At 41.0% G+C, this 25,434-nt stretch overlaps 1 protein-coding gene across 2 annotated transcripts in view; it reads right to left on the bottom strand.

Annotated features, from left to right (window-relative positions):
- Positions 1 to 7,216: 7,216 nt before the first annotated feature.
- The window catches only part of MUC2 (mucin 2, oligomeric mucus/gel-forming), a 98,458-nt gene continuing 80,240 nt past the window's right edge, over positions 7,217 to 25,434 (bottom strand). For both annotated transcript variants that reach the window (XM_069739320.1, XM_069739321.1), the window contains 11 exons: positions 20,080 to 20,192; positions 18,207 to 18,238; positions 17,500 to 17,680; positions 17,308 to 17,412; positions 15,606 to 15,646; positions 14,694 to 14,813; positions 12,433 to 12,528; positions 11,302 to 11,430; positions 10,364 to 10,403; positions 10,061 to 10,184; positions 7,217 to 7,574 (listed from right to left, as the gene is read on the bottom strand). In XM_069739320.1, coding sequence (XP_069595421.1) covers positions 7,343 to 7,574; positions 10,061 to 10,184; positions 10,364 to 10,403; positions 11,302 to 11,430; positions 12,433 to 12,528; positions 14,694 to 14,813; positions 15,606 to 15,646; positions 17,308 to 17,412; positions 17,500 to 17,680; positions 18,207 to 18,238; positions 20,080 to 20,192 — 1,213 coding nt within the window. In that variant the 3' untranslated portion in view covers positions 7,217 to 7,342. The remainder of the gene's footprint in view (positions 7,575 to 10,060; positions 10,185 to 10,363; positions 10,404 to 11,301; positions 11,431 to 12,432; positions 12,529 to 14,693; positions 14,814 to 15,605; positions 15,647 to 17,307; positions 17,413 to 17,499; positions 17,681 to 18,206; positions 18,239 to 20,079; positions 20,193 to 25,434) is intronic.

Raw genomic sequence — 25,434 nt, 5'->3', positions numbered from 1 at the left:
GGCTGGATTTAAGGGTTAACCATAGAGATGGGTGGGACTGGTTAACTACATATCTCCCAGGGGGTGTGCTCCTGTGACATCAGAAAGATCCTATATGTTTCCTGGCTGCAACACATGGGGGATGATGGCCATGTGTGAGACTAGAGCTGGCTGGAGTTCTGGAAAGTCCAGGAAGCACTGAGGACCTGGACTAGTGACAGGAGCCGTATGAAGCCAGGCAGGCAAACCTGAGATTAAGTTAGGCAGGTAACCCAGAGTCTGGGGAATTGTGACGTGACGGGCATCAGGTATTGAGTTGTGCACACATAACCGCACCTGAAATGAACTGTATGTAGGGTATGTGATGTTCAACTGCCCTACAGTGGTTTATGATTGTATAATACACCAGAACTGGATGTGTGTTAAATGAAGAAATGGCTGATGTGCATCAGAATATCGCCGACAAGTGAGTGTTCCCCAACCCACTCATTGATCGCTACGTCACTATATATATATATATATATATATATATATATATATATATATATATATATATATATATACAGTGGGGCAAAAAAGTATTTAGTCAGTCAGCAATAGTGCAAGTTCCACCACTTAAAAAGATGAGAGGCGTCTGTAATTTACATCATAGGTAGACCTCAACTATGGGAGACAAACTGAGAGAAAAAAATCCAGAAAATCACATTGTCTGTTTTTTTATCATTTTTTTTGCATATTATGGTGGAAAATAAGTATTTGGTCAGAAACAAACAATCAAGATTTCTGGCTCTCACAGACCTGTAACTTCTTCTTTAAGAGTCTCCTCTTTCCTCCACTCATTACCTGTAGTAATGGCACCTGTTTAAACTTGTTATCAGTATAAAAAGACACCTGTGCACACCCTCAAACAGTCTGACTCCAAACTCCACTATGGTGAAGACCAAAGAGCTGTCAAAGGACACCAGAAACAAAATTGTAGCCCTGCACCAGGCTGGGAAGACTGAATCTGCAATAGCCAACCAGCTTGGAGTGAAGAAATCAACAGTGGGAGCAATAATTAGAAAATGGAAGACATACAAGACCACTGATAATCTCCCTCGATCTGGGGCTCCACGCAAAATCCCACCCCGTGGGGTCAGAATGATCACAAGAACGGTGAGCAAAAATCCCAGAACCACGCAGGGGGACCTAGTGAATGAACTGCAGAGAGCTGGGACCAATGTAACAAGGCCTACCATAAGTAACACACTACGCCACCATGGACTCAGATCCTGCAGTGCCAGACGTGTCCCACTGCTTAAGCCAGTACATGTCCGGGCCCGTCTGAAGTTTGCTAGAGAGCATTTGGATGATCCAGAGGAGTTTTGGGAGAATGTCCTATGGTCTGATGAAACCAAACTGGAACTGTTTGGTAGAAACACATCTTGTCGTGTTTGGAGGAAAAAGAATACTGAGTTGCATCCATCAAACACCATACCTACTGTAAAGCATGGTGGTGGAAACATCATGCTTTGGGGCTGTTTCTCTGCAAAGGGGCCAGGACGACTGATCCGGGTACATGAAAGAGTGAATGGGGCCATGTATCGTGAGATTTTGAGTGCAAACCTTCTTCCATCAGCAAGGGCATTGAAGATGAAACTTGGCTGGGTCTTTCAACATGACAATGATCCAAAGCACACCGCCAGGGCAACGAAGGAGTGGCTTCGTAAGAAGCATTTCAAGGTCCTGGAGTGGCCTAGCCAGTCTCCAGATCTCAACCCTATAGAAAACCTTTGGAGGGAGTTGAAAGTCCATGTTGCCAAGCGAAAAGCCCAAAACATCACTGCTCTAGAGGAGATCTGCATGGAGGAATGGGCCAACATACCAACAACAGTGTGTGGCAACCTTGTGAAGATTTACCGAAAACGTTTGACCTCTGTCATTGCCAACAAAGGATATATTACAAAGTATTGAGATGAAATTTTGTTTCTGACCAAATACTTATTTTCCACCATAATATGCAAATAAAATGTTAAAAAAACAGACTGTGATTTTCTGGATTTTTTTTTCTCAGTTTGTCTCCCATAGTTGAGGTCTACCTATGATGTAAATTACAGACGCCTCTCATCTTTTTAAGTGGTGGAACTTGCACTTTTGCTGACTGACTAAATACTTTTTTGCCCCACTGTGTATGTGTATGTGTATGTATATGTATATGTATGTATATATATATATATATATATATATATATATATATGTATATATGTATATGTATATATGTATATATATATATATATATATATATATATATATACACACACATATATATATATATATATATATATATATATACACACATATATATATATATATATATACACACATATATATATATATATATATATATATATATATATATATATATATATATATATATACATATAAAATATATATATATATATATATATATATATATATATATATATATATATATATATATATATATATATATATATATATATATATATATATACAGTACAGACCAAAAGTTTGGACAAACCTTCTCATTTAAAGATTTTTCTGTATTTTCATGACTATGAAAATTGTACATTCACACTGAAGGCATCAAAACTATGAAATAACATATGTGGAATTATATACTTAACAAAAAAGTGTGAAACAACTGAAATTATGTCTTATATTCCAGGTTCTTCAAAGTAGCCACCTTTTGCTTTGATGACTGCTTTGCACACTCTTGGCATTCTCTTTATGAACTTCAAGAGGTAGTCACCGGGAATGGTTTTCACTTCACAGGTGTGCCATGTCAGGTTTAATAAGTGGGATTTCTTGCCTTTCAAATAGGGTTGGGACCATCAGTTGTGTTGTGCAGAAGTCTGGTGGATACACAGCTGATAGTCCTACTGAATAGACCTTTAAGAAATGAAGGTCAGTCAGTCCAAAAAATTGGGAAAACTTTGAAAGTGTCCTCAAGTGCAGTGTCAAAAACCATCAAGCGCTACAAAGAAACTGGCTCACATGAGGACTGCCACAGGAAAGGAAGACCAAGAGTCACCTCTGCTTCTGAGGATAAGTTTATCCGAGTCACCAGCCTCAGAAATCACAGGTTAACAGCAGCTCAGATTAGAGACCAGGTCAATGCCACACAGAGTTCTAGCAGCAGACACATCTCTACAACAATTGTTAAGAGGAGACTTTGTGCAGCCGGGCTTCATGGTAAAATAGCTGCTCGGAAACCTCTGCTAAGGACAGGCAACAAGCAGAAGAGACTTGTTTGGGCTAAAGAACACAAGGAATGGACATTAGACCAGTGGAAATCTGTGCTTTGGTCTGATGAGTCCAAATTTGAGATCTTTGGTTCCAACCACCGTGTCTTTGTGCGACGCAGAAAAGGTGAACGGATGGACTCTAAATGCCTGGTTCCCACCGTGAAGCATGGAGGAGGAGGTGTGATGGTGTGGGGGTGCTTTGCTACTGACACTGTTGGGGATTTATTCAAAATTGAAGGCATACTGTACCAGCATGGCTACCACAGCATCTTGCAGTTATTACAAATAAGTGGGGGTGAGGATACAAAATAGAACCTAGAAGTGGAATCCAGCAACTGCACAGATGCTACACCAACTCCTTTTAATAATTCCCCAAACGCCCTATAATTTAGTAGATGTAAAAAAAACTACATTCTTAAGTCAGATTCCCCTGCCACCTGAAAGCTATGCAGTATGTATGCCATGCAAATTATTATCAGCTGTGCCAACTGATTTTGTGCCAACTGAAACTGTTAAAATGCATCTGACAGACCAAGCACTGCTGTCCACTGAATCTGCTCGGGGGCCAGAGAAAAGGTTTACAGCTCACGGGCCTGAGATTTTCCACCCCTGCCATAGACTGTAACCGGCAAGCATTTTGTGCCCATAGACTGTAACCAGCAAACATCTGTTTCTATAGAATATATTGAAACTGCAATTGTTCTGCCCATTTTTGAGCCGCAAATATAAATATTCATAGCGTAGTACCAGCTACAACCCCTAGAGGTCATTAGTTACCCATTTATCCTGTTCGTGTATACATGAGTATTTCTCCTTTAAGAAGCAGTGTGTTCTGGTTAGAACTGTCCCCTTAGCTCCCCGAGGAGAAAGAGATATGCAGACATTTTTCCCCAGGCTTTCTTAGTGATACACACGTGTTCCTGGCTCTCACTCCCTACAATCACTCCTCCTGTCCAGGGGATCTTGATGAGAGTTATAATGCAGTCATGTATTTGTGTTAGAATCTGTATACGTGAGCCTTATGCAACCTCCGTATAGCATATTGTGAAGTGAGGCATATTGTGCTCTGTATCCTCCAGTTTAGTGATAATGCTCTTTGCTCTGCATATAGATAGGTGCATTTCTGTATGGAGTAGGACAGTGCTAGCAGCATTCCTGTATTATGCACTTCTCTATTATGCACCCTATATCATTCTGTTGTTCTGTGACATGCCATTACTGATATACTGTTTATTGTTCTCAATAACCTTACACCTTAGACCCCAGTCCAGAGCCTCTCACCTAGCCAAATCAGTTCTCATGCTTCACACTGACGAGGGCCAACAGCCCGAAACACTTTGTCTGTGAATTGAGATACTGATTTGGCTCTTATCCTAAGTCATATTGCAAGACTCTTTAAAGGGTTGATTGTGGCTTGTAGGATCGCTACTTCCAATAGGTGGCGCTATAGAGATAAAGTCCTTTTTTTCTCAGAAGAGGCAATTTGCACATTAAATTTCTCAGAGGAGCATTGCACGGTGAATAAGCCTCCCTACTTTGACAAGCCAGAGCTGGTATGTCACTCTCCACAAGGATATAACACCTATAGATATGAAACAACAACCAATGATATGAGATTAAAATATAAATTTTATTATAAACACAATAATAACAGTTTAAAATTCAGGAAAGGACCACCAGGTGGCATACAGATACACGACCACACATATAGTTGTTTATTTGGTTGATTACCTCTCTACAAGGAGAAACCTTACCCCTTAGACCTCGGTCCAGAGCCTCTCACCTAGCCAAATCAGTTCTCATGCTTCGCACTGACGAGGGCCAACAGCCCGAAGAACCGTGTCTGTGAATTGAGATACTGATTTGGCTCTTATCCTAAGTCATATTGCAAGACTCGTTAAAGGGTTGATTGTGGCTTGTAGGATCGCTACTTCCAATAGGTGGCGCTATAGAGTTAAAGTCCTCTATTTCTCTGAAGAGGCAATTTGCATGCTTATTCTTTGTACTTTTTACCATTATTGTCCACAGTTATCAAGTTCACATCATCACCTCAATAAATATAGACTTAAGAATCCATACAGTCTGTTTACTGGGGAAGTGGACGAGGGTTAAGCTGTATGCTGAAATCCACATAGCATCATACGTGGAGGAAGGCAGAGCAGCAATTATCTAAATTACAATCTGTAACTACCAAGCCTTTGTACTATTTTTCGTAAGGAGTTTTGGTAAATGCGTTTTCAACTAAGTCTAGGAGTCCTGGATTTTGATGTAGTGCTATCGCCGGCATCCCCGCTTGACTCCCCTTCCCTTGCAGGAATGCAGATATACTCACTGCAGAGGCATCACTTTCACCTCCTGTTTGGCTTGTTCCTTGCTTCCTGCTGTGTATGCTTCAGGTGGCATCCCTAGCTCTCAGCAGCTCATTCACCAGAGGTTCTCAGCCAGGATGGTCACATCCTGGCACCATCCAGGTTGAAAACTATCTAGCCCCCAGATATAGATTGTGGAGTGAGACACAATGATGGACAGTTATGGTATATTGTTGTTTTTTTATTTTATTTTTATTACAGGAGATCGAGGACTTCAGAAAATTAGGTGTTGCAGTAAGTATGGTTTATTTCAGGATATTAAAGGATTCTGTGTAATTTTTTCAAATAAAGGATTTTATTCTGGCTGTGTCTTTATTCAACATATAACTATTGGATTAGTAATGGAGAGGTGTCTTATAGACACCTCTCCATTACTAGGCCGTGAGCTTGATTTCACCTGACAAATTACAAAAGTGACATCAACCCCACAAATATTAACCCCACTTGCCACCGCTATAGGGCAAGTGGGAAGAGTTGAGCAAAGCACCAGAAAAGGCACATCTAACAGATGTACTTTTTCTGGGCAGCTGCGGGCTGCTGTTTTCAGGTTGTGGGGCCAATATCCATGGCCCCTTACCAGCCCCCAGCTGTGAGCTTTAGCAAGGCTGGTTGTCAAAAATTAGGAAGACCCCACTTCATTTTTTAAAAATTATTTATTTAAGTAATTCAAAAAACAGCTTGGGCACCCCTCTATTCTTGATAACCAACCTTGCTGAACCTGACAGCTAAGGGTAGCAGCCCCCAGCTGTGAGTTTTGCCTGTTTTATTCAAGAAAACAGGGGGGAACCCATGTCGGGTTTTTCATCCATTTATTTTGATAGATCGCAGGTGACCCATTGAGGGATCCCCCTATCATCCGCTCCTGCTGTCACTGTTATTAGCGGCAGCAGGTGTCGGACGATGGGAGTAAGAGTCCCAAAAGCCCTTAGCTGCTGTCATCATTTGGACTTTATTATAACTCTCATCATTCTCCTCTGCTCACGCTGATCTCCGGTAGAGCAGAGGAGAATGATCAGAGCCATTTTCAGCACCAGCCGCTGGGGAATAGCGCTTACTGTAGCTCTTCTTCCTCGGCGGCTGTCCGTGTGGTACTGATGCAGCACACGGGGCGGCACATGGTTGCCACACGTGTGCCGCAAGTAATACACACATGAACACGGATATCTCCGGTACTGTTTTTTTCCAATACCGGAAATAAAAGGACGTGTGAAACTGGCCTTAGGAAGCAAATGAACAATAAAAAAAATTCCATGCAAGGGTGTCCATAATTTTGAAATTTGTACCTTCAAAATTGTAATACTTGCAAAGAAATAACCATATAGTGTCCAACTAAATACTGGAAATCACCCCTGCTTGAACAGCACTTAGGCTAAGTACGGTATTTTACATCAGCATTTGTAAGCCAAAACCAGGAGTGGAACAATTAGAGGAAAAGTATAATAGAAACATATGCACCACTTCTGTATTTATCACCCACTCCTGGTTTTGGCTTACAAGTACTGATGTAAAATACTGACCAAATACTGAACATGTGGACGTGGCCTTATATTGTATTAGTCCTAATTCTAATTGGGTTGGGAAAAAGAAACCATAACAACAATATGATATAAGTGCTTTTAATTCAAGGCAGGAAAATAAAACATAAGGTAAACAAAAATTACATTATTTCTGGAAAAATAAATTTAGTTTCTATTAGTATCTCCCATTATGAATTCAGAAAGCTTCTCCCTAGTGAAGACCTTTCCTCCTTGCAGCTCGCCGGGCTCGGACAGGGCTCTGATATTCATTTGCATTCTCATGTCCACAGTCTGTACTTATGCAGTCACATTTCTCCACATCAATGTATCCATGATTCACGTCACTGCCATCAGGACACAGCAGCTTGACGCTCTTCTGGCTGGTCTGCACCTCCTGACAGCAGGTACATCTGTGGGACATGGCTCTAGCCTCCGCCGAGTACCTACAGTATGTAAAAGAGATTCATATTTTTAGCATTAGGATAAAAAATATTTTTTATGACTGCAAAGTAAAATAATAAAATGAGTACCATAAGAGTGTGAGAGATATGAGTAGAATTTTTGGATGCATACAATGACTACCAAGGGTTGTTATGGAGCTTACTATATCCTGTTTTACTATGGAGTTTAACCCCCCAAGGATCAGTTAATTTATGGGTGTAAATACCAGAAACGTGTTACCCCTTTCTTTCCACTTTTCCATTTTTTTGTTTTCTCATCAATGCTTCTAAATGAGGTCTTGTTGTTATTTTTGTGTTTTATTCATCCTATTCATTCTTTATTTTCACTTTTGACACAAGAGAAATGTATACATTTGTAGGGGAGTGTTTTAGGAACATGGGGAGACCAAATATGTAGTGACTAGAGATGATCAAATCAATTTCAATGAGCAAATCGAATTTGAGTTAAATTTTATTAAATTCACAGGAACTGGCAAATTTGAACAATTTGTAATTTGATTCGTGCTAATCACCAGTAAAAGGCCCACCATCATTTTACACATTTTAGAAGATGCATCAACCACAAAGGCTGACAAGACCTCAGGCGTGACTGGACGGGATTCCCCATAATGCCTGCAGGTATCACATCGCATGGTAAAATATAGTCAATGAGAATGAATTCCTGGGGTTATGGGGCCCGTGAGTCTGGGTGGCATTGCTGACATTGGCCCTCCCCGTTCCCTTCCCGGTATCATACTTTCAACTGTATTGGCATCTTGGTCCTGGAGGCCGATACAGTTGAAAACAATAATGGGAGCCATCATCTGATGCTCCCTCTCCCATCATTCCCCCTCTGCGCCTGAGCTTTGTGACATCTCAGAACAGAGGGCACTCTGTGCTGATAGTGCAGAAGGTCAAATGACGCTGCAGAGACCAGAACAGCAGGGAAAAGGGAAAGGTGGGTATTTATTTATTTTTTATGTATGGATAACTATATGGGGCTCATAATACTGAATGGAGGACTATGTGGTTCTCATAATACTGTATGGAGCACTATATGGGACCAATTATAATGTATTTAGGACTATGTGATGCCCATAATACTGTATGGAGACCTATGTGGGGGCCAGTATACTGTATGGAGGGCTATGCTGGGTCATTATATTATTTGGAGAACTATGTGGGAGGCCATTGTACTATTTGGAGGGCTATATGGAAGCGATTATATTAATTGGTAAATTGTACCGTATGCAAGCAATTATACAGTACAAAAGTTTATGTTGGGTCAATAATACTGTGTAGAGAGATGTGTGGGGGTCAATATGATGTTTGGAGAGCTGGGTGAGTGGGGGCCATTACACTGTTTGGGGTGCTAGTGGAGACCATTATATAGTGTGGATGGTTGTATTGGGACTATCATACAGAATGAAGAGGTGCAGGGGACAATGTACTGTATGGAGGCCCATTATAGTGTATAGGTGACTGTGTGGCAATCACAGTTGGGGCATCATACTGTGTTGGGGTCACTATTGTTTGCTGGGGGAGGATTGAGGGGGAAATTTACTTTGTGAGGGCTGCAAAGTTGTGAGATATGCTCTTCTGTGACCCCGTCGAATATTTAAGGTTTCTTTTTTGGGGGGCCCAATTAGAACTTCTGCTATGGGGCCCCATTATTTCTATGTATGCCCTGGTCATAGCCTATATAAAAGCCTAGGAACAAAATGCAGCAACCACTTTGGGTGATTTGAAATAGCGGGAGGATATCAGAGCTCACAGCTCAGCAAAAGACAAAGGAAGAAAAAAAGGTAAAAGATTGGACAAATAGTATTGTATTCTATAACTGAAGCAGATAAGAGAAGTAGTCTGCAAATACAGAGATTTAATTGATGGGGGACAGAGATAAGAAAGGTGACATCAGGAGTTTCAGACTCAGTGTGATTGATCGGTGCTATGATGTAGCTGGCATCAATCTTGCTGCATTTCAATTAAAATTACACATTCTTTTCCTCATTCTTAATGCACTAGAAAGCAGCAGCAGTCAGTATGAGATGACGTGCTTGCTTGTCATAAGTGACTGTATTGAGTTTTTACTTTTGTGCTGTCTTTTTTGTGAAGGCGGAGAATAATTGTTTTTTAAAAACACAAATAAACATTCCCCAAAATCCAGATATTTATCTGCTGCTGTGTAAACTGTGCGTCTCGTAAACATTTTCTTTTGCACACTTGATTTACTAGTCAGATTTCATGCACCAGAAGAACAAAAGTGCCATAACTGTCAATGGCAGGATGTCACTGGAGAAATTTACACCAAAATATTGGTTTATTTTTTGGCTTCTGTGTTGAAAAGTCAAGCTCCCTTGTTGGGCAAGACACAAAAAGTGTCTAAACAAATTTGTAGTGCAAATCATGAATGACGGGGGGTGGGTTGATGCAAAATTCCAAAAGAATCTGGTGCATTTAAGTTGAATGAGTATTACATTACAACTTACATGGAATAGGTTTCACATGTTCCATCACAGCGAGACGTCTGAACCTTATTTTCTGATCGGCAGTTATTGACGAGCATATAGTCATAGTTTACTTTCAGTTGACAAGAAGACGTCTTTTCAATACCTGCATGATGAATTATATCCCATCATTCTTACATTGGCAGAAAAATAAGACAAACTCCATATCGCTTTTATTTTTACAGTATAGAGAGAATAAATTATATATATATATATATATATATATATATATATATATATATATATAAAAACATGAACAACAGTATAAATATGTTCTATACTTACATACTTTACAGCACCCATTCGGCAAAAATTGAATGGTTCCCTGTAAAAACATACAAAAACATTTATAACTTGTTCAAAAATACATTTTAAGAAAAGAAAACTGGGAATGCCCCAGAAAACATGGAAATAAATATAAATAAAATATAGCTATATAAAAGTGTAGTGATTGAATTTTTATACCAGAAAGACATATTATGGGTATGAGTTATTGCACAAATATTGACATCAGATCTGAGATTGCTGGGAGGTACTGACTACGAAGGTGGATAAGAAATTATTCTACAAATTCAAGTATTTCCGACAGACATAATAGGTTTGTTAGACCTATTATGCTGATGCAATTTTTTTTGCCTTAGTTTTACACAACATAAAATTGCAGCGTGTTTACAGCTTTTTTTTAGTAAAAAAAAATCATGAGAAATGCATTGTATGAACACAGCTTTCCAGCTTTACATAATCTCCCAGTCTATGAACATGGAATGATTTGGTGTTAACTTGTGTTAAAAATAATAGCTGATTCATACTTTGAGTATTTGGTGTGGTTCTTCCTCAGCATAGCTGAGGCTTTTTTGGAGTAAAATCAGCAGCAGGCTCCAAACATGATACATGCTGTATTTTTGTGCAGATTTCACCCTTCCCAAGGAAACAGAGGAAGTCCACATTCAATCTACACAGAGTGACATGTATTAGCTTTATTAAATGTCCCAGCAAACTATTTTTAAAGGATGGACTGCAACTAAAAAACTCATTCTGAGCACTGTTCCTGTACTGAAAATACGTATTGTGCAGAGGAACCAAGTGGAAAATAGACATTTACATTAAATTTCTTGGCTTTGTTAATCTCACTAAATCCTAAACCAATGTTGATTATCTCATACTGGGCAAAATACACATTTTTTTTTTTTTATTTGTTAGGTGTTTTCGTCAATGTTACTCACTGGTTCACACAGTGCTTCATTAAAAAGAGGGCATGAGATTTCTGAGATGGATGTGATGAACTGCTTCCTGATCCTAGTACAACTGTACAAGGTGCAGTTGTCATTTTCCGCACTTCGAACATCTTCAGGCTGTGGAAAACAGTAAAAAAAAAAGCCTTAGCATATATATTTTTTGACTCTAAGGTTTTTATTGATTTTTTCATTGCGTTCTTCATTAATTGAAGGAATCGATGGATTTTCGGACTTATTACAATTACTGTACTTGAGCTAAGGCTTGGGTCACACGGCCGTTAATTCTCTCATGTGAGAAAATTGGGCAGATTATGCTAATGTCAATCGGATCAAACTCTGTCAGAATTTGATCCAAGTGTCATCTTAGCGTTATCTGATTCTCTAGCATGATAGAAGTTTCTCCATCTTCTCCATTCTCTGTGTCTTGAAAGTCCATTAGGAATAAATACAATGGATGAAATAGACAACTCATTCAGCTTTTGTGCAACGGTTAATTTACACCACATTTGTAGGGTAAATTATGATATGTGAGGAATTTGCCGATCACACTTCTGCCACTAAGCGCCACTCAATTTTCAAAACGTGTGTGGACCTGGTGTAAAAACAACAAAAGCCACTAAAGCTTTGCCAAACACGAGTTGGTCTAAAAATTTGGCAATATTTCAAAAAGTTTTACACCAGATTTCAGGCCAAAATTTTCGATGAATCGGCCACGCAGTATTTGTTTCAGTGGTGTTAATAGATCTTGATCCTGCCCTGCATGAAATAACAGGATGCGATAAGGGCACAAGTTAAGTCTCTTGGCATGTTCTTATGCTATGTGGTTGGTAGGTGCTGTGGGAGTACTATGATATCATTTGTTTTCACAAACTGGGGTACATTTAGAATTGCTTCCCTAGACCAAATGCGCCTCGGACACCATGCACCATGTTAATATTACCAATTCTTTTTTATATTGCTATATATTCTTTGGTCATTATTTATTTACTTTGACATCTTGCTATGCCAATTTATCTGATTCATAGTGGCAGCCCCCATCAATATGTATTGTATGTACAAAGATCAAAGTCTCCCAAAATCAGATTACCAATGGTATGGTATAGTATGGCATGAACAAACCTTCAGGAGCTGGTAGACGCCATTCTGACTTAGGATACAGTGGGTCTGTTCACACACTCCACAACAGTCTTGTTGGGTCTTTTTCAGCTCATAGCCCTGTGATTAAAAGATATAAGAGGCAGAAAATATTATAAGAAGCAACTGCATTAAGAGCAGTATGGGCAAAAGTACTGGGATGCTTCTAAATCCTTAAATTTAGCTTTATCATTCAGTGACACAGATGTATGAAAGCCGGTTCCCTGTCCCCAGCCTTGTCGTCTGACTTTACAAACATTTATACTAGAATGGCTCAGTCTAAAATGCTCACTGATTTGGAGTATGTTCCTGAAATAGGATGTCAGTATTGTAACAAAGCAGTCAGCAAAATTTCTTCCCTCCTAAATATTCCACGATGAACTATGAGTGCTAAAGATGAGCGGAACGTTTGAGATTCTAATTTGCCGACTTTGCTGAATTTTCCCCCAAAATTCAATATGTGTCGAATGAATTTGCACAAATATTGTAATAGCTCACAAAATACATGTGGGGGACAGGAGACAGAGAACCTGCTGACCATAAGAGCTTACACTTTACAGGGGAGAGAGATAGAGAGAGATGACCCTGCTGACCATAAGAGCTTACACTCTACAGGAGAGAGAGGACCCCGCTGACCATAAGAACTTACACTCTACAGGAGAGAGAGATAGAGAGAGATGACCCTGCTGACCATAAGAGCTTACACTCTACAGGAGAGAGAGGACCCTGCTGACCATAAGAGCTTACAATCTACAGGAGAGAGAGGACCCCACTGACCATAAGAGCTTACACTCTGCAGGAGAGAGGACCCCGCTGACCATAAGAGCTTACACTCTACAGAAGAGAGAGAGCAAGAGGACCCCACTGACCATAAGATGTTATGCTCTACAGGAGAGAGAGGACCCCACTGATCATAAGAGCTTACACTCTACAGGAAAGAGAGACAGGACCCTGCTGATTATAAGAACATACACTCTCCAGGAGAGAGACCACTCTGCTGATCATAAGTACTTGGTCTCTACAGGAGAGAAAGAAAATACCCTGCTGTCCATAAGAGCTTACACTCTACAAGAGAGAGGACCCCGCTGACCATAAGAGCTTACACACTACACGAGAGAGAGCACCCTGCTGAACATGAAAGCTTACACTCTACAGGAGACAGGAAACCACTGACCATAAGAGCTTATACTCTACAGGAGAGAGAGAGAGGACCCCACTGACCATAAGAGCTTACACTCTACAGGAGAGAGAGAGGACCCCACTGACCATAAAAGCTTGCACTCTACAGGAGAGAGGACCCCGCTGACCATAAAAGCTTACACTCTACAGGAGAGAGAGGACGCCACTGATCATAGCAGCTTACACTCTACAGGAGAGAGAGAGAGGACCCCACTGACCATAAGAACTTACACTCTACAGGAGAGAGAGGACCCCGCTGACCATAAGAGCTTACACTCTACAGGAGAGAGAGAGGACCCCACTGACCATAAGAGCTTACACTCTACAGGAGAGCGAGAGAGAGGACCCCACTGACCATAAAAGCTTACACTCTACAGGAGAGAGAGGACCCCGCTGACCATAAGAGCTTACACTCTACAGGAGAGAGAGAGGACCCCACTGACCATAAGAGCTTACACTCTACAGGAGAGCGAGAGAGAGGACCCCACTGACCATAAAAGCTTACACTCTACAGGAGAGAGAGAGGACCCCCGCTGACCATAAGAGCTTACATGATACATGAGATAGAGACTTATCCAGTGACTCTCGTGATGGAAAATAACTGCCATATAAACGGTGCTTCACTGAGAACCGTTGATTTGTGATGTTCCAGGTGCCCATCACCACTGTACAAGGCATGATAATCCGCAAAGATGTCATGGCTGCAGGGCATTATGGGTAAGTCTGCACGGTAATGTCAAATGATTTGTGGGAAATTGTGCCGGGAAACATTTTTTTCTGTGATCCACATATCAAATCTCAAAATTTTCAAATTCACTTGAAACAATGAATTTCAGTAAATTCGATTCAAACTCAAATCAATCATCTCATCTCTAACAAGTTACAGATCAGGTCACTGGGTGCTGAGGAGCACAGGGCCTGCAGATGGTCCAACTCCATATTATGTCCATGGGTTTAGAATGGGAAGTCATAAAATCTCCTGTAGAATGTGTAGATATCCCAATACTTTGTCCATACTGTGTAGGTTATATACATGACATTACATGCTATATATAGATTGTACTTACCATAGGGCACTGTACATTACATGGTACATGGGTGCATGTTATCTCTAGCCCTGTCGGACTGCTTTCACTTTCTGCACACACACAGTCCTGGCATTTGTCAGAGAGCACTGGTGATCCTGGCTGTGGAAGGAAACACAATGTCATCATATTCAGATCAAAAGTGGGAAATAATGTCAGGTACCCTAAAACCTCAACACTAGATTTTGGAATGAGAAAAAACCTACATATTATTATATCCATTATATATTATATGCCCAATTTGGCCATAGTGTGGTTTGGGAGCATTGACCAAAAAATGTATAATTCAGCCAAATCAGATTCCTTGCGTTGCTCTGATGAGGAGCAAATATTATGAAACATATGTCTGCAAATAGATGGTCTGGTTTGACTTCTTGAGCTAAATCTTCAGGCAAGGTTCGTTAAAGGGTCGATATTGACTTTAAGGATTGCTACATTCAATAATTCTAGTGCTCTTCTTCTGTGAAGAGACAATTTGGACCTAATAGAGAGTAATAAATCCCATTTAAATTTCTGCTAACCGGCCGCATTTATGTTGCTGATAGTTGAGTGTAAAGCACTGCTGCATCCGTAACTACTTTATTTTGATAACTTTAGATGGTTCTCAGGGTGCACCCCTGTTTTCCCTCCTTCCCTTCTACTGTGTTTTGCATGGAAACCTGGCAGGAAATGTTCTTTTCAGTTCAGGACTACCACAAGGAAAAAGAAGCATGGAATGGTGTCAAATGAAATCAACTTCCTTTCTGCATAATATTATTTTTTAGCCACTCTGTCTAATTGATAAACTTCCCAAATAGGTGATTTGGAAATAGAGGTCTACGATATCCTCTATATATGATATATGATATGATTAGAATATACTTAACGCTACTTAAAACAAGAAAAAAACATTACCATATATTCTGCATTTCCATGAACACAGACATTCTTACGGACTGAAAAACAGAAAAAAAAAACATTAGAAATTATTTTTAATTAGTATACAAACTATTTGAATTTGCTGACCCTATTGGAAAATGTATGACTCACTGAAGTCAGTGAGCCTTTTGCAAAAGAGACATCATAATTTTTAGATACATTTTTAAAATAATTAGAAAATCATATATCATTTCCTTCACAAATACTTGCTACTTTGTGTTGATATGTAACATAAAATCCTAATAACATACATTTGTTTGTGAGTATAACTTGAAAATAATATGAAAATGTTCACAGGGTATGAATATCTTTCAAGGCACTGAATGTAAGGGAAGAATAATTAAATGTGATAATGAATTGGAAAGCCATCTGGCAGTCTGAAGTCAATGCAATAAGCACTTTTCAATCAATTGGATAGATCAATATGTTAAGTCATGGGTTGATCTCGATGGAATTATGTCTACCTTCAACCTTAAAAACTATTAAACTATTTGAAAGATTATAATATTCCAAAATTTTGGATGAATAGTCAGTGTCACGGGGTTACAGCAACAGAGAGGAGCCAGAAGGCCGTAGTGTCTGATTGCTCCTACTCCTGCGCTGAAAAGAAGCACTTCACCTTCTTTTTAAATGGTCTTTATTTCTTTTGGCAGTACAGGGGTTCATTGGCCATGTTGGGAGTTCTGGGAGTCTGAGCTCTCAGCTGTGCTCGGTTAGCCACTCCTATCCCCTTTATAATCTAGGTCCTGATTCAAACCCATGTCAGAGCTAGCTAATGCTGCATGGCTTGGAGGAGAGGTGTTTTTAGTGCTTATATGCGAATGAGTTTGGAGGAGCTATCTGTGACTGTTGCATGGGTTTGTAAGTGTGATAATTTCCTTCCCTCCCCTTATCTTATTCTTATCCTCCACTCCACGGTGCATTCCTCTGTTATATTGTGAGTGAATATTTGTATGCCCGGTATTTTCAGATACCCCTTGTACGTGTTGCCTTAGACCGGGATCACACATACGCGAGATACGGCCGAGTCTCACAGGTGAAAACTCAGCTCTGGCGCCGGCACTCCGGAGCGGAGCATGCAGCCGCACAGCAATACATAAAGCTGCACGCTTCGCTCCAGAGTGCCGGCGCCAGAGCTGGGTTTTCAACTGCAAGACTCGGCCATATCTCGCGTATGTGTGATCCTGGCCTTATTCGTCAGGTTGGTGTACTGCTTTGCATGGCATCTCCCCTCTTCCCTGGGTGGGGGAAGAGAACAGCTGGAGGGCTGATTGAAGAAGATAAGGCAAGGGTGGTGGCCCTGGCATCTTCACCTTCAGGAGTATCCCAGGAAATAGGGCAAGCTAGGGCGCCCCCTAGTGTTAGGAACAGCTAAGGAGCCCCTGGTCCTGGGTCACCTGACAGCTGAGTCGTGACAGTTAGGCTTTCAAACAGATTATGTTTACATTGTAGAAAAAGTTTATGCTTGTATCTACATCATGTCACACTAATCGTACCACTTGAGGTAAGGTTACTCATATACACCTTTATACTAAATAAAGCAATTATTGTATCATTGTATTTCCCTCCAATCACAAAACTATTTGGCCTTGGGCAATTTAACCTGATCTACAAATGTAAATATTTCTTTATATTTTCAAATAAGAAATCTATGGAAATATAAGATAAGATCACGTACCACATTTATACACAGGACAGCAGTGTCCGTCTGGAATGCTCCCAACAATTTCATAGCCGAGGTCACAGTTGGGTGATTTGGTTGAGCATAATTTAGTGTCGCACTCTAAATGGAAAAAAGCATATGACAGTTAGTCCTATGTAATCCCTCAAATTATTTGATTTGCTATAGTTTGCTCTAGCCCGCACTTACTGCACACAGTCTCGTTGCAGCAGCTATCAGTGGGGCTGATCAGGGTCACAGGTTGGAAACCATCCAGCTCACATGTCAGGTCTTTCTGTAATGGCTGACATTTATGTTGTTGACAAGTGATTCCACTACCACCTTCCCGGCAAACACAATCCTGGCAATCAAACTCAAACTCTTCGCCAATCTATAAGGATACAACATTAATCATCAGTTAACATACTCAAATTTCACTTCTGTAGTTAACAAAGTAAGAAGAAACATCAAAACACACAGTAGAAGCTGTGTGAGTCAACAAAGCAGTAAAGGGACATGGTCTGATCACACCACATCTCCTGAGAAGTGAAGCAAAAGAGAGTATACAGACAGGACAGATGATTCTTTCTTTGAGGTAAAACATTCTTTAAAAACAGGCAATGAACTGTTTCACCTCAAAGACAGAATTAGCTTTAATGCCCGTATACTCTTTTTCTTCTTCCCTTGCCCAAGAGCTGTGGTAAGAACAAACCATGTTCCTTTACGGTCAGACACAGCCATTACACAGTACACAGCAGGGGCACATTTATAAGATTATCTCAGCACAGGAACATTTTTATTAAACACATCCAATTGTGGAAATTATTATGATTCCAAGATCTATTTATTAAAATGTACCTTTGTTCATGGTAAAACCCCTTTAAATAGTTTAAAAGGTGACAACGAGAATGACTTACTTCTCGTGGTATGTTGTCAGGTCCGACGCATCCTGAAAGAACAAAGCATTGCAAGTATGATGCCAGAGCTTATATATTTAATGCATTAATATTATACTTTTTTTTTACATTCTTTTAGATTGTACTATAACTCAGTGACTCTATCATTGTCAGCTAAAGAGCTCTGACCCCATATTTCCCAAATTAGATTAAACTTTGTAGCAGCAAAATCACCTTTAAAATACGAAGCTCAATTAATTATATTGTCACTTCCTTGGTAATCACAAAGTAATAAATATGCTCTTATGTGCAGCACAGTTTTCTAATATGCAAATTGTCTCTTCAGAGAGGAAGAGGACTAGAACTCTATTGCCACCTATTGGAAATAGCAATCCTAAAAGTCAATGTCAACCCTTTAACGAGCCTTGTCACATGACTTAGGATAATAGCTAAACCAGAATCTTAATTTGCAGACAGTGTGTTTTGGGTTACTGGCCCTCGTCAGTGCAAAACGGAGATCTGGTTTAGCTGTGTGAGAGGCGTCCGACCGATATCCAAGAAGTATCATTTCTCCTTGCGGAGATTGACATGCTAAGCATGCCGAGATGAGGAGACTTAAAGCCACAATGGTCCTCTGGGAAATATGCAAATTATGAAAATTGTCTCTTCAGAGAGGGAGAGAAATAGAACTCTAATGCCACCTATTGGAAGTAACAATCCTAAAAGTCAGTGTCAACCCTTTAATGAGCCTTGTCACATGACTTGGGATAATAGGTGGCACTAGAGTTCTAGTTCTCTTCCTCTCTGAAGAGACAATTTGCATAATTTGCATAGTTCCAAGAGGAGCATTGCGGCTTTAAGTCTCCTCATCTCGGCATGCTTAGTATGTCAATTTACGCAAGGAGAAATTATATTTTTTGGATATCGATCGGACGCCTTTCACACAGCCAAACCAGATCTCTGCTTTGCACTGACTAGGGGCAGTACCCAGAAACACAGTGTCTGCCAATTGAGATTCTGGTTTGGCTATTATCCTAAGTCATGTGACAAGGCTCGTTAAAGGGTTGACATTGACTTTTAGGATTGCTACTTCCAATAGGAGGCACTATAGCTCTACTTCTCTTCCTCTCTGAAGAGTCAATTTGCATATTTCCCAGAGGAGCATTGCAGCTTTAAGTCTCCTCATCTCAGCATGCTTAGTATGTCAATCTCCGCAAGGAGAAATTATACTTCTTGGATATCGGTCGAACGCCTCTCACACAGCCAAACCAAATCTCTGCTTTGCACTGACTAGGGGCAGTACCCAGAAACAGTGTCTGCAAATTGAGATTCTGGTTTGGTTATTATCCTAAGTCATGTGACAAGGCTTGTTAAAGGGTTGACATTGACTTTTAGGATTGCTACTTCCAATAGGTGGCACTAGAGTTCCAGTTCTCTTTTTCTCTGAAGAGACAATGTGCATATTTCCCAGCGGAGCACTGTGGCTTTAAGTCTCCTCATCTCGGCATGCTTAGCATGTCAATCTTCGCAAGGAGAAATGATACTTCTTGGATATAGTTTTATAATACAGATAAACAGAGGTGTCCTTCTTTACCTTTTCTCGTGGCTTGGCTTATACTGAGACACGAGGGAATCAGCCTTTTAAAAAACGTGATTTTGAGACACTCTTTTGGGATATGTTTATGCTATTTATGTCTACAATGTATGTCGCCTCCCAGGTGTTGCGATAGGACTTGCAGCCTCTTGAGAATTTCCCTGACATGTTGCAAGAACATATTGAATTTGTATTGTGAGAAATTGGCGTCCTTAAAGAATTTATGGAAAGGTAATGATGGACACATCTGTTTGATGGTTGTTCCAGTTGAAAATCAACTAATATGCTATTTATTCTTACCACAATTATGCACGCAGATGTCCACAGCTTCGCTAAAGGGCATTGTATCCTTTGGACAGAAGCAGCCTTCAACCAAACGGTTGTTATTTTTATTCAAATCCTCTTCTTCTGGACTAAAAAAAAACATGTTAACATGCATGTAAAGATTTGTGGCATGACCTCTTGGTGGTACCATAAAATATGAAGTGAATGTCCACCTTATGCTTTTTAGGTTCTACATTCTCTGCCAATTAAGCTCCTATATGAATTGTATGCAGTAAGTGTGTAAGTGTGTAAACTTAATTGTAAAGTTAAGGTTCATATTTGGAGATGTTGTAGAGAATATTGCATTTAGTGACACTAGGAATACCTGTTTTCCTGCTGTACCTTGTTTACACATATAGTGACCATCTCAGGTGTATACACATACAGTGACCATCTCAGGTGTATACACATATAGTGACCATCTCAAGTTTATACACACATAGTGACCATCTCAGGTATATACACATACACTGTGTGCAGAATTATTAGGCAAGTTGTATTTTGATCACATGATACTTTTTATACATGTTGTCCTACTCCAAGCTGTTCAGGCTTGAGAGCTAACTACCAATTAAGTAAATCCGATGACGTGCATCTCTGTAATGAGGAGGGGTGTTGTCTAATGACATCAAAACCCTATATAAGGTGTGCTTAATTATTAGGCAACTTCCTTTCCTTTGGCAAAATGGGTCAGAAGAGAGATTTGACGAGCTCTGAAAAGTCCAAAATTGTGAGATGTCTTGCAGAGGGATGCAGCAGTCTTGAAATTGCCAAACTTCTGAAGTGTGATCACCGAACAATCAAGCGTTTCATGGCAAATAGCCAACAGGGTCGCATGAAGCATGTTGGGCAAAAAAGGTGCAAAATAACTGCCCATGAATTGAGGAAAATCAAGCGTGAAGCTGCCAAGATGCCATTTGCCACCAGTTTTGCCATATTTCAGAGCTGCAACGTTACTGGAGTAACAAAAAGCACAAGGTGTGCGATACTCAGGGACATGGCCAAGGTAAGGAAGGCTGAAAAATGACCAACTTTGAACAAGAAACATAGGATAAAACTTCAAGACTGGGCCAAGAAATATCTTATGACTGCCTTTTCAAAGGTTTTATGGACTGATGAAATGAGAGTGACTCTTGATGGGCCAGATGGATGGGCCAGAGGCTGGATCAGTAAAGGGCAGAGAGCTTCAATCCGACTCAGACGCCAGCAAGGTGGAGGTGGGGTACTGGTATGGGCTGGTATCAACAAAGATGAACTTGTGGGACCTTTTCGGGTTGAGGATGGAGTAAAGCTCAATTCACAGACCTACTGCCAATTTCTGGAAGACAACTTCTTCAAGCAGTGGTGCCGAAAGAAATCGGTATCATTCAAGAAAAACATGATTTTCATGCAGGACAATGCTCCATCACATGCCTCCAACTACTCCACAGCGTGGCTGGCCAGTAAAGGTCTCAAAGAAGAAAAAATAATGACATGGCCCCCTTGTTCACCTAATCTGAACCCCATAAAGAACCTGTGGTCCCTTATAAAATGTGAGATCTACAGGGAGGGAAAACAGTCCACCTCTCGGAACAGTGTCTGGGAGGCTGTGGTAGCTGCTGCACGCAATGTTGATCGCAAACAGATCAAGCAACTGACAGAATCTATGGATGGAGGCTGCTGAATGTCATCATAAAGAAAGGTGGCTATATTGGGCACTAATTTTGGGGGGTTTTGTTTTTGTATGTCAGAAATGTTTATTTCTAAATTTTGTATAGTTATATTGGTTTACCTGGTGAAAATAAACAAGTGAGATGGGGATATATTTGGTTTTTATTAAGTTGTAATAATTCTGCACAGTAATAGTTACCTGCACAAACAGATATCTTCCTAAGATAGCCAAATCTAAAAAAAAAATCACTCCAACTTCCAAAATTATTAAGCTTTGATATTTATGAGTCTTTTGGGTTGATAGAGAACATAGTTGTTGATCAATAATAAAAATAATCCTCTAAAATACAACTTGCCTAATAATTCTGCACACAGTGTATAGCAACCATCTCAGGTATATACACATATAGTTACCATCACAAGTGTATACACATATAGTGGCAATCACAAGTGCATACTCATATAGTGACCATCTCGCGTGTATTCTCATACAGTGGGGGAAATAATTATTTGATCCCTTGTTGATTTTGTAAGTTTGCCCACTCACAAAGACCTAAACAGTCTATAATTTTAGGAGTAGGTTTATTTTAACATTGAAAAATAGAATATCGAGAATAAAATCCAGAAAATCACATTGTATAAATTATAAAAATGTATTTGCATTTTGCAGTGATAAATAAGTATTTGATCCCCTACCAACCATTAAGAGTTCTGGCCCCTACAGACCAGTTAGACGTTCCTAATCAACTCATTACCTGCATTAAAGACAGCTGTTTAAATATTCACCTTTATAACAGACTCCTGTCCACAGACTCAATTATTCAGTCAGACTTTAACCTCTACAACATGGGCAAGACCAAATAGCTTTATAAGGGTATGTGTCCACTTTCAGGATGGCCGGCAGTATCGTCGGAGCGGCTTAGCCGCTCTGTGGTAAGCCCCGCCCCCTTTCTGGGACACGATGATGCCGGATGTGTTCATAGCACACATCCGGGATCATCGCTCCCCACCATAGGGCCCTGTGCTATATCTTGCGGCGACGCAGCGTCGCCGCAAGATATACGGACATGCTGCGATCTGAAAAGACGCGCAGCATGTCCGGAGTCGCAGGGCCGCCGCGCGCGTGTTATCACGCATAGTGGAGACGGGATTTCATTCAATCCCCTCCACTATGCTGTAACATCTGGATGCTGCATGTCTGACGCTGCGGCTCTATGCAGCGTCAGACACGCAGCATTTCCTGCACGTGGAAACATACCCTAAGTCAGACACGCAGGGCCCTATGGTGGGGAGCGATGATGCCGGATGTGTGCTATGAACACATCCGGCATCATCGCGTCCCAGAAAGGGGGCGGGGCTTACCGCAGAGCGGGTTTGCCGCTCCGACGATACCGCCGGCCATCCTGAACGTGGACACGCAGCCTAAGGATTTCAGGGACAAATTCATAGACCTGCACAAAGCTGGAATGGGCTACAAAACCATAAGTAAGATGCTGGATGAGAAGGAGACAAATGTTGCTGCAATAGTAAGAAAATGTAAGAAATACAAAATGACCATCAATCAACATCGATCTGGGGCAACCAAGCAAAATATCACCTCACAGGGTATCCTTGATCATAAGGAAGGTGAGAGATCAGCCTAAAACTACACGGGGGGAACTTGTTAATGATCTCAAGGTAGCTGGGACCAGAGTTACCAAGAAAACCATTGATAACACATTACGCTGTAAAGGTTTAAAATCCTGCAGTGCCCGCAAGGTCCCCCTGCTCAAGAAGGCACATGTGCAGGCCCATCTGAAGCTTGCCAATGAACACCTGGATGATTCTATGAGTGATTTGGAGAAGGTGCTGTGGTCAGATGAGACAAAAATTGAGGTCTTTGGCATTAACTCAACTCGCTGTGTTTGGAGAAAGAGAAATGATGCCTACGACCCAAAGAACACCGTCCCCACTGTCAAGCATGAAGGTGGAAACATAATGATTTGGGGGTATTTCTCTGCTAAGGGCACAGGACTACTTCTCCGCATCAATGGGAAGAATGTATGGAGCCATGTACCATGAAATCCTGAGTCACAACCTCCTTCTCTCTGCCAGGACATTAAAAATGGGTCGTGGCTGGGTCTTCCAGCAAGACAATGACCCAAAACATACAGCCAAGGCAACAAAGGAGTGGCTCAAAAAGAAGCACAATAAGGTCATAGAGTGGCCTAGCGAGTCTCCAGGTCTTAATATCATAGAAAACTTATGTAGGGAGTTGAAGCTCAGAGTTGCCAAGCAACAGCCTCAAAATCTTAATGATTTAGAGATGATTTGCAAAGATGAGTGGACCAAATTCCTTCTGACATGTGCGCAATCCTTATCATCAACTACAAAAGACGTCTGACTGCTTTACTTGCCAACAAGGGTTTTGCCACCAAGTATTAAGTCTTGTTCGCCAGACGAATCAAATACTTATTTCTCATTGCAAAATGCAAATAAATTTATATAATTTATACAATGTGTTTTTTTTTTATTTTATTTTTGATATTCTATCTCTCAATGTTAAAATTAACCTACCCTTAAAGTTATAGACTGTTCGTGTCTTTGTCAGTGGGCAAACTTACAAAATCAGCAAGGGATCAAATACTTATTTCCCCCACTGTATAGTGACCATCTCATGTGTATGCACATATAGTGAGCATCTCATGTGTATTTGTACCGCCCCAGGTAACCGATTGTTACAGTGATGTTGCCTTCCTTTCGGGGAGGGTGATATCATGCTTGGAGGCAAGGAGGATTCTCATTACCAGGTAAGCATCTACATTCAACACATTCTGAATCCAGGCCAGAAGGGGGAGCTCAGGACCTGGATTCAGGGGAGCTTCCCTAGCTTTGTGTTCTGGTCTGGAGGAAGAGTTAGTAAGTTGGTCCAGGGAGACCAAGGGAGTCAGTCTGTTGGAGGGAGAGATAGGAGAAGGACGTCTGGAACAGACAGTGGGGCCGAGCAGCCACATGGGAGCTGGAAAAGGAAGAGATAACCTGAAGGGTTGTATTGTAGTGGAGCGTGAGAGGAAAGGAGCACAGTGGAAGAGGAAAGGGCTCAGAGGGGAACAGCGACCGGACACCCCAGAGCCAGAGCGCAGAAACTGGGCACCGGGAGCCCGAGGTTGTGTTGTTCTCCAGGACACACAACAGAACCAGAGAGCATAGGACTGTACGTTATTTGCCCACACCAAGTCTGATGTGAAGCAGTAACCTGAAGAGCCCAGGTCGCGATAGAGGTCCTATACAATGGCTCACACTGCCCACCATGCAGGCACCTGTCGCAGGACAAGAGAGAAAGGGGTATCTTGCCAGCAAGCTTCAAGCAGCAGGGACCTCACCAATTACCGCAACTAGGAAAGGCTCACGGACCTCACTTGGGAGAGGAATCCCCTATTGCCTCCAAGCCGGACGGACCATTCCACCACCTGTTCCTGGTACCCTGGACTGTGGACTGCTACTGCCAGTAAACCAGGTAAAGACTTTGCAACTCTGTGTCCTATACTTATTTGCGGCATACACCATACCTGCCCATCCACCTTGGGAGCCCTGGGGACCCCACTTCACCTGTGGGAAGCGTCACATCTTGCTGCAACAACATCACCCCAGAGGACCCCTTAAGCAGCGTCGGTCCCTACCGACCGAGAACCACAGGTGGCG

The sequence above is a fragment of the Ranitomeya imitator genome, chromosome 9 (genome assembly GCF_032444005.1).
Source record: "Ranitomeya imitator isolate aRanImi1 chromosome 9, aRanImi1.pri, whole genome shotgun sequence".
NCBI classification, from domain to species: Eukaryota; Metazoa; Chordata; class Amphibia; order Anura; family Dendrobatidae; genus Ranitomeya; species Ranitomeya imitator.
Note: the sequence above shows the minus strand (reverse complement) of the source record. Positions and strands in the feature narration are given on the sequence as shown.